We start from the raw sequence: 10,349 nt of genomic DNA on the forward strand, positions 1-10,349 counted from the left end.
TCAGAAATCTGCCTGCCTCTGCCTCCCGAGTGCTGGGATTAAAGGTGTGCGCCACCACCGCACGACTTCTTTCAATCTTTTAAGACTGTTTTTGCCTTTTGTTTTTTTGTCTTTAAGTGCCATTGAGTAATTTCCTTGTGGAATAGTCCATTGTCTGTCTGTTTTGATGCTTCTGTTGGTGTCATGTAAATATTAACTGTGACATACATGTAACCACACTCACACACTCACATCATACACAAACACATGATGATAAATAAATAATAATTATAAAGAAAGAAAGACAGTATTGTCTTTATGTTCTGGCACACAGTATCCCAAATTCTTGCACAGGGTCTTACTTTGTAGCCCTGCTGGCCTAGAACTCTGTATGTAGACCATGCTGGCCTCAGATTTACAGAGATCTGCGTGACTCTGCCTCCTGAGTGCTGGCTTTGAAGTTGTGTGCTACCATGCCATTTCTTTATTGGTTCTTGGTTTATGTATGTATTTAGTTTGTGAGAGTTCACTGAGCTGTAAACTCAAGAGCTTTTTTTTTCATGTTTCTCTATGGCTATTAAGAGTTTCTAACGTTGGGTTTGAAGAGGTGACTCAGCAATTAAGAGTGCATAACACGCTTGCAAAGAGGAGGCCTTTGATTCCTAACACCCATGTTAGGCAGCTTATAGTCACCTGTACCTCCATCCCTAGAGGATTTGACACTTTCCTCTGGACTCTGTGGCACCATCACTAACATGTGCCCATGTGTGCATATATATTAAATAAGTTGGTTAACTAAAAAATAATTTAATGAAAAAGGTAATGTTTTGGGAAGGCAGATAAGTCCTTAGGCAGTGTGATGCTACACAGACCAGTGAGAATGAGAAGGGGCGGAGTGCTTTTCCCTAGTCTTTTGTTATATTTTTATTTTTTGCCTTTCTCTTTTCTTTTTATAGCACCTGACAGATACTTCCCATGGTGTAAGAAATAAGTGCCTGCAATTACTTGGCAATCTTGGCTCTTTGGAGAAAAGTGTCACAAAAGATGCTGAAGGCTCAGCTGCCAGAGATGTTCAGAAGATTATCGGGGACCACTTCAGTGACCAAGATCCACGGGTCAGAACAGCAGCTATAAAAGCCATGGTAACAGGAGAAAAGTGGAAGGGGATACTTTCTTTTTTCTTTCTTTCTTTCCCTTCTCTTTTCTGAGGCAGGGTCTGGCTGTGTGCAGACCTTGAACTTGGAGCAATCATTCTGCTTTAGCCCCATGCTTGGTTAATAAAATTCATTTTAAAATATACAACTCACTATTGACATTTTTTAAGTCATCAAAATAAAATAGTTAAATGCCTCTTAAGCATGATATCTTCTGAAGCTAAGAGTAATATGCACTCAACCAGTTTTTAAAATCTGTCTGGAGCATTAAACATGATAGAAGTAGGAAAAAAAATCTCTTATGAAGTCCTCTGTGAAAGGAAACTGTGACAAGTTCCTGATTGGACAGAAACCGTTCCATCTCCAAGGGAGAACACATAGTGCAACTGTGGCTTCATAGAATGAATTGGGTACTGTTCCTTCTGTTTCTGTATTGTGGACTCGTTTGAAAAGTATTGGTATTAGGTCTTTTTTGAAGGTATGATAGAATTCTGCACTAAACCCATTTGGTCCTGGCCCTTTTTTGGTTGGGAGACTTTTAATGACTTTTTCTATTTCTTTAGGGGTTATGGGACTGTTTAGTTGGTCTGTCTGATCCTGATTTAACTTTAGTATTTGGTATCTGTCTAGAAAATTGTCCATTTCATCCAGACTTTCCAGTTTTGTTGAGTACAGGCTTTTGTCGTAGGATCTGATGATTTTTGAATTTCCTCAGTTTCTGTTGTTATATCTTCCTTTTCATTTCTGAGATTTTTAGTTTGAATACTGTCTCTGTGCCCTCTGGTTAGTCTGGCTAAGGGTTTATCTAACTTGTTGATTTTCTCAAAGATCCAGCTCCTAGTTTTGTTGATTGCTTGTATAGTTCTTTTTGTTTCTACTTGGTTGGTTTCAGCCCTGAGTTTGATTATTTCCTGCTGTCTACTCCTCTTGGGTGTATTTGCTTCTTTTTGTTCTAGAGTTTTCAGGTGTGCTGTCAAGCTGCTAGTGTATGCTCTCTCCAGTTTCTTTTTGGAGGCACTCAGCTATGAGGTTTCCTCCTAGGACTGCTTTCATTGTGTCCCATAAGTTTTGGTATGTTGTGCCTTCATTTTCATTAAATTCTAAAGTCTTTAATTTCTTTCTTTATTTCTTCCTTGACCAAGTCATCATTGAGTGAGCGTTATTCAGCTTCCATGTGTATGTGGGCTTTCTGCTGTTTTTGTTGCTATTGAAGACCAGCCTTAGTCCGTGGTGATCTGATAGGATGCATGGGTTTATTTCAGTCTTGTATCTGTTGAGGTCTGTTTTGTGACTGATTATATGGTCAGTTTTGGAGAAGGTACCATGAGGTGCTGAGAAGGAGGTATTTTTTTTTTGTTGTTGTTGTTTTAGGATGAAATGTCCTATAGATATCTGTTAGATCCATTTAGTCCATAACTTCTGTTAGTATCAATGTGTCTCTGTTTAGTTTGTGTTTCCAGGATCTGTCTATTGATGAGAGTGGGGTGTTGAAGTTTCCCACTGTTATTGTTTGAGGTGTAATGTGTGCATTGAACTTTTGTAAAGTTTCTTTTATGGATGTGGTGCCCTTGCATTTGGGGTATAGTTGTTCAGAACTGAGAGTTCTTCTTGGTAGATTTTTCCTTTGATGAGTATGAAGTGTCCATCCTTATCTTTTTTGATAACTTTTGGTTGAAAGTTGAATGGCTACTCCAGCTTGTTTCTTAGGACTATTTGCTTGGAAAACTATTTTCCAGCCCTTTACTCTGAGGTCTCTGACACTGAGGTGCATTTTCTTGTATGCAGTAAAATGTTGGGTCCTGTTTACATATCCAGTCTGTTATTTTATGTCTTTTTTATTGGGGAACTGAGTCCATTGATTTTAAGAGATATTAAGGAATAGTGATTATTGCTTCCTGTTATTTTGGGGTTATTTTTATGTTTGTGTAGCTATCGTCTTTTGGGTTTGTTGAAAGAAATTACATTCTTGGTTTTTCTAGGATGTAGTTTCCCTCCTGTGTTGGTGTTTCTCTGTCTGTGTTAGTTGAGAGTTTTACTGGGTATAGTAGCCTGGGCTGTGTTCTCCTAGGGTCTGTATGACATCTTCCCAGGATCTTCTAGCTTTCATAGGCTCTGTTGAGAAGTCTGGAGTATTTCTGATAGGTCTGCCTTTATATGCTACTTGACCTTTTTCCCTTACTGCTTTTAATATTCTTTCTTTGTTTCATGCATTTGGTGTTTTGACTATTATATGACAGGAGGAATTTCTTTTCTGGTCCAATCTATTTGGAGTTCTATAGGCTTCTTGTATGTTTATGGGCATCTCTTTCTTTAGGTTTAAGTTTTCTTCTATAATTTTGTTGAAGATATTGACTGGCCTTTAAGTCGGGAATCATCTTTCTCTTCTTTACCTAGTATCCTTAGGTTTGGTCTTCTCATTGTGTCCTGGATTTCCTGGATGTTCTGGGTTAGGAGCTTTTTGCATTTTGCATTTTCTTAGACTGTTGTGTCAATGTTTTCTATGGTATCTTCTGCACCTGGGATTCTCTCTTCTATCTCTTGTATTCTGTTGGTGATGCTTGCATCTATGACTCCTGGTCTCTTTTTTTAGGTTTTCTATCTTCAGGGTTGACTCCTTTTGTGATTTCTTTATTGTTTCTATCTCCATTTTGAGATCCTGGATGGTTTTGTTCAATTCCTTCACCTGTTTGATTATGTTTTCCTGTCATTCTTTAAGGGATTTTTGTGTTTCCTCTTTGAGGGCTTCTACTTGTTTACCTTTGGTCTCCTGTATTTCTTTAAGGGAGTTATGTCCTTCTTAAAGTCCTCTATCATCATTATGAGATGTGATTTTAAATCAGAGTCTTGCTTTTCTGGTGTGTTTGGGTACCCAGGACTTGTTGTGGTTGCAGAACTGGATTCTGATGATGCCAAGTAGCCTTGGTTTCTGTTGCTTATGCTCTTGCACTTGCTTCTCATCATCTGGTTATCTCTGGTGTTAGCTGGTCTTGCTGTCTCTGACTGTCTCTGGTTTGTCCCTCCTGCAAGCCCGTGTTTCAATACTCCTGGAGACCTGATCTCTCTGGGAGGAATTTGGGTGTGGAAGGATCCTGTCCCTGGCTGTTCCTAGGTTCCTATGTCCTCATGGCTCTGGATGGGTCCCCCTTGGGCCAGGAATTTGAGCAGAAATGGTGGTCTTACCTGTGTTCACAGGTATGTTGACGCTCCTGTGAGACCTGCTCTCTCCTGACGGTATTTGGGTATGGAGCCCTGTGGCACAGGACCAGCTCTGGGTGCAGATGGAAACCCTTCTCTCTCCCTTTTTTTTTTTCTTACCATTATTTCATATTTTTCTAACACTTTGAAATAGTTTATGGGTTATACAGAAAAGTCTTTGACCATGTCTTATATTTAGACTGATTCTGGCTAAAGGTAACTAACTATCTTCGTCTGATATGATGTGATATATGTGGGATGATGTGAAGATGTCAGAAGTACTGACCTTTTTTCCCAGAGGCTTAGACTGTATTTTTATTATCTAGTTGCAGCTCCATGAAAGAGGACTGAAGTTACACCAAACGATTTATAATCAGGTACCTTAAAATGACTGCTATCTGGAAGGGGAAGAGCTTCGTGAAGCTGGGAGGGTGTCACACTACTTCTCAGAATTTGAAATCATGGGGGCTTTATCTGGCTAATAGTAGCCATATTTGTTGGGATAGATGTGAAGCCATATCTGAAACAAATTTTGAGAATGATGTGAGATATATATGTAATTCAATAGTACTCATGCATGTAAAAATATTTGTAGTAAGATTTGTGCGAATGCGTGAGTGCTAACTACATGAAGAAAGTATGATTGGAAGTAAGGGAAGTGGGCTGGGGGTGTAACTGGGTGGGAGAAAGCTTGCCAGCATGCACAAGCGCCTGGGTTTAATTCCTAGTACTGAAAGTAGTAATAATTAGGACAAGTTATAGTCTTGCTCATATAGTCTTTCACTAGGCCATTCTTTTAAGTCAGTTCTGGCACCATACATGGTCAACTAGAATGTTTCTGGAGGGTGACCAAGACCATGGATCATATTCTCATAAATTCACCTTCTCAGGTGGCACATGAATTTAGTATTAAGGCATAATGGAGTTGGAGGAAGGCTGCTTGACAGCTTAATCAAATGCCTTTCGAGGTGGTATTTTAATGTTAGTTTTTGTTTTTCTGAGACAGGGTTTCTCTGTAGCCCTGGCTGTCCTGGAACTCACTCTGTAGACCACACTGGCCTTGAACTCAGAAATCCGCTTGCCTCTGCCTCCCAAGTGCGGGGATTAAAGGCGTGCGCCACCACCACCCAGTTTAATGTTTGTTTGAGACAGTGTTTCTTTGTGTAGCCCTGTTTATCCTGGTTCTATAGACCAGACTGGCCTCAAATTCTGTTTCCCAAAGGTGTGTGCCATCATATCTGGCAGTGTATACCCTCCCTCAGATCAGATTTTGTTATCTTACCATGAATGGTTTTATCTCTTAGTCGGAATTATAATTGGCCACAGCTCTGAGACTAATGTGTCAATACCTTTTTGGTACTGTGGGCTTTGAGTGCTCTGAGTAGCTTTGCTATGTTTGATGTTATTCTAAATCGCTGTTACACTGTGTGTAATAGCTTCCACTTTCCATGTTGGATGTGATGTTGCATAGTTAGAATACAGCCTGAAAAGCTTACAAATGCTAATGTTTCTTTGTTGGGCAACAGTTCAAATAGTTAAAAGCACTTTGAAGTATTTTGATTGACATCCTTATCCAGCCAGCCTATCTTCATTGTGAAAGTATTTGAAAATCATCTGTGAGAACACTGGCTGACGGACATGTGATCCTCCTTTGCAGGCCTGTAAATTGCTCTCTGACGACTACGAGCAGGTGCGCAGTGCTGCAGTCCAGCTTATCTGGGTTGTCAGCCAGCTCTATCCTGAGAGGTCAGTAGGTGCCAGCCTTCTCACTGCCAAGCCATTGTTTGGATATTTGGAAGGCAGTGTGAAATAGAGGGGGAGGATACAGACTCTGATAATCAGACTGGAAATGAGCTCCACTTACACACACACACACCACACACACACACACAACACACATTACACACAGCACACACACAGCACACACACACACACACAGGTCTGTCTAGAGCTTACTTTTACCAGATTCAGATATCCAGGTCTGTTTCATAGGTTCTAGGGGATTGGATGGGAGCTAGCACTCACTACCACTGAACTGTACATCCATCCCCAAGCTCTTGGTTTCTTCATAAATTCTTGAATCTTACACTCACATGTATGGGTTACACTTATTCAAGACATTGAAAGTTTGCGGTGCAGCTAAAGTCACTGGGTCCTTTCCTTCCCCTGGGTGACAGGTTTGCTGAAGAGTCTTCAGTCTAGGATCTCCTACACAGTTTTCAGTGTTCGTCCTCAGAGGGCTGCACTTGCAGCCCAGGTGCATGTTTGTCATGCATGGTTTCTCTCCTTTTCTCTTTATTTAGTATAGTTCCAATACCTTCTTCTAATGAAGAAATCCGTCTAGTTGATGATGCATTTGGAAAAATTTGCCACATGGTCAGTGATGGCTCCTGGGTGGTTCGTGTTCAAGCTGCAAAGCTATTGGTAAGTTGCACTGTGTTTTTAATGGACACAATGCTTATGTTGTTACAAACATTTTGAGAAACCTTAGATATGGTCAGGTATGTTTCATTTTTAGAAATCCATAATTTCTCCAGTGATTTGATTCTGCACCCTACACCCCTTTTACATTATCCACTTCATTACTGTGTTTACTTACAAATAGGACTGACTTGAATATGTCATTAATAAAGCAAGCATCAGTCCAAGCTCTAAATCAAAGCAAGCGTCAGTCCCTGGACTGTGACATCATGCATACATCCCTGTGTGAAGGTTGGGGTGACTCCACCATGCATAGTTTCCTGCACGGAGGCTGGGGATGGGGTGTCAGGGAGAAGCACAAAGTGAATAGAGAAGGGCTAAATCCTTACCATACTCAAGGTCAAGAGCACTCAGTCTTGTGGGAGCCAGGATTAACCTCAGGGCTCCAGGCTTAGTAGCAAATGCCCTTACCCAGTGAGCCACCTCATTAGCCCATAAATTGTAGTTTTCTTGTCTATAAAATGAAGAATCTAGTACAAAAGTGAGAGTTTAAAAGGATTAAAGATTGTAAAATGTGCATATGAGGAAATATTTGTATGTATGCATATATGTGTGTTTCTATATAAGAAATTAGGCATAACTATATGTAAATATATATATATTTATGCACCTATATACATGACTAAAAAGCCTAGTTGGCTAGAAATGTTATAAATGATAGCAACTGTAATTACTGATGTTATTAGCAAGATTGGATTATTAGTCACTCTTGAATACAGACATAATTACATAATTTGGAGCTGTGTAGATTTAAAGTGACTAAAGCATGGCCATGGAGATGATTTGTGGAGGAGGCTGAGCTTGCTGAAGCTGAGGGATCAGTATAACTTGGCTAGTTGGAGTAGCAGGGAAAGAGAAGAGGAGGTTAAAAACAGTACAGTATCACTCTTAATAGGCTAGACGTAACAACTAGCAGTCATGGGTAAGGGATGTGTAACAGGCTAAAACTCAAGGGAAGAGGAGAAACCGGGTTCCTAGTGTGAAATGATAAGGTATTAGATGTCTGTGCTGCACAAAAAGTGAGAATTTTTCACTCTTCATTATAGCAAGACAAAAAAATTCCACATGTAGGTTGTATTGGAAAACTTAAGACCATTCAAAAGAAATTGGATTAATAATAATAATAACAACAAATAGCAACTTCTCAAAGAGGTTAAAAAGAAGTCTCCCAAACTGTGACTTCCAAGTACTCGAATCCATGCTGCCATTAAGAATACAGTCACCACGTTGAACTTAGGTCTGTCTGGGATGTGGTTTTTAGTGGGGAAGCGTCTTCTGAGTATATTGAGTTCCTCTTATCCTTTCAGGATTAAACTATGTTTAAGTCTTTGTTCTTAGAAGTTGCAGCTTTTTTAGACTCTTTGTTGCAGTGCTTCCAAGTGTGTCAAGCACTAGTGTTCCCTGGGGCAAATGGCATGCTCTCTTACATCATATGTTTGCACTCTGATTTCCCCTTCCCTAGCCTCACGCTACTTATTCTCTTAGTTTCTGTAGCATCCTTTATAGATGTAGATTATAGCCTTTCATACCATAATGAAGTTCTCTTGGTCCTTGTATTTTGTATTCCTGCTCCTGATAACTGTAAGCATATAATTGAATCATTGTTATGCAAATACTTATTTAATACATGAGGGTATAAATGAAGAGATAAAGTGAATGGAAAGAATAGATTAAGAAGGAATGGCCCCTAGTACTACCGGAGGATCCCGCAATGCCTCTCCTGGGCATATATCCAGAAGATGTCCCAACCGGTAAGAAGGACACATGCTCCACTATGTTCATAACAGCCTTATTTATAATAGCCAGAAGCTGGAAAGAACCCAGATGCCCCTCAACAGAGGAATGGATACAGAAAATGTGGTACATTTACACAATGGAGTACTACTCAGCTATTAAAAAGAATGAATTTATGAAATTCCTAGGCAAATGGATAGACCTGGAGGGCATCATTCTGAGTGAGGTAACCCAATCACAAAAGAACTCACATGATATGTACTCACTGATAAGTGGATATTAGCCCAGAAATTTAGAATACCCAAGATATAAGATACAATTTGTAAAACACATGAAACTCAAGAAGAACAAGACCAAAGTGTGGACACTTTGCCCCTTCTTAGAATTGGGAACAAAACACCCATGGAAGGAGTTACAGAGACAAAGTTTGGAGCTAAGACGAAAGGATGGACCATCTAGAGACTGCCATATCCGGGGATCCATCCCATAATCAGCTTCCAAACGCTGACACCATTGCATACACTAGCAAGATTTTGCTGAAAGGACCCTGATACAGCTATCTCTTGTGAGGCTATGCCGGTGCCTGGCAAAAACAGAAGTGAATGCTCACAGTCAGCTATTGGATGGATCACAGGGCCCCCATTGTGGAGCTAGAGAAAGTACCCAGGGAGCTAAAGGGGTCTGCACCCCTATAGGTGGAACAACAATATGAACTAACCAGTACCCCCAGAGCTCGTGTCTCTAGCTGCATATGTATCAGAAGATGGCCTGGTCGGCCATCAGTGGAAAGAGAGGCCCATTGGTCTTGCAAACTTTATATGCCTAAGTACAGGGGACCACCAGGACCAAGAAGTGGGAGTGGGGGGGGAGTGAGGGGGAGGGCATGGGGGGACTTTTGGGATAGCATTGGAAATGTAAATGAAGAAAATACCTAATTAAAAAAAGGGGGAAAAAAAGAGAAGAAGGAATGGCCTGTTTGGAGGTGGAAACATGAGTATTAGGAGTTCAAGACCAAAGTCAGCTGGGTAGTGAGTTCTAGCCTGGGCTAGATGAGACCTTGACCACCACCCCAATCCCTCCCAAAACAAAAAGGAAGGAAAGAATGGAAAAAGATGAGGAGGAGGGGTGGCTAAAAGAAAGGCTTCTGGAGCCTCAGTTTTTATTTCAGCTCTGGATTTTTATGGCTTTTACTTAATATTTTTACATTCCCCCATGCATCAAATAGGACTAATGATGGTGTTAACGTCATAGTGTTCTACTGAGAATTAAGTGGGTTGATATATGTATAATGCTCTCAGAATAGTATATATGGAATAGAGTAAGTTCTACCTGTGAGAGGTATTTCTTCTACAATATTGGCGGTATTTTTAGTTTAATAATATATCCCTCATGATTTAAATTTACAGACATCTTAGCTATCAAGAATGAGTCCTTAAATGTGTGATCAAGATTCTGAAGTTGATGGTGTGGGGCAGGGCTTCTCAAGTGGAGTGGGGAAAGACTCTGTCATCTTTAAGGGGCTCACCACTGGGAGTTTGACTATGGGCAATACAAATTGGACTTGGTGTGTTGGGGTTGTTTTGGGGGGTGAGGGAGGAAGTGGACCTATGAGGAATGGGAAGCCAGTGTGATCAGGGTGCATTGTATGAAGTTCCTAAATAATTAACAAAAATGTTTTATGTTGGAAAAAAGAGAGAGGAGATACTACACCAGCAAGAGCTGCAAGAGCTCCTGAGTGTGATAGGACTCGCTCGGCTTAACTCAGTCCTGAGGGTGATAGGACTCGCTCGGCTTAACTCAGTCCTG

General features: G+C 40.5%; 1 protein-coding gene across 3 annotated transcripts in view; it reads left to right on the forward strand.

Annotated features, from left to right (window-relative positions):
* Window positions 1-10,349, forward strand: part of Ints4 (integrator complex subunit 4) — a 64,727-nt gene that overhangs the window by 13,796 nt on the left and 40,582 nt on the right. For 2 of the 3 annotated variants that reach the window (XM_021167619.1, XM_021167620.2), the window contains exons 5-8: window positions 936-1,121; window positions 4,655-4,705; window positions 5,986-6,074; window positions 6,632-6,752. In XM_021167619.1, the coding sequence (XP_021023278.1) occupies window positions 936-1,121; window positions 4,655-4,705; window positions 5,986-6,074; window positions 6,632-6,752 (447 nt within the window). The remainder of the gene's footprint in view (window positions 1-935; window positions 1,122-4,654; window positions 4,706-5,985; window positions 6,075-6,631; window positions 6,753-10,349) is intronic. The other variant, XM_029479665.1, reaches the window with a different exon arrangement.

The sequence above is a fragment of the Mus caroli genome, chromosome 7 (assembly GCF_900094665.2).
Source record: "Mus caroli chromosome 7, CAROLI_EIJ_v1.1, whole genome shotgun sequence".
NCBI classification, from domain to species: domain Eukaryota; kingdom Metazoa; phylum Chordata; class Mammalia; order Rodentia; family Muridae; genus Mus; species Mus caroli.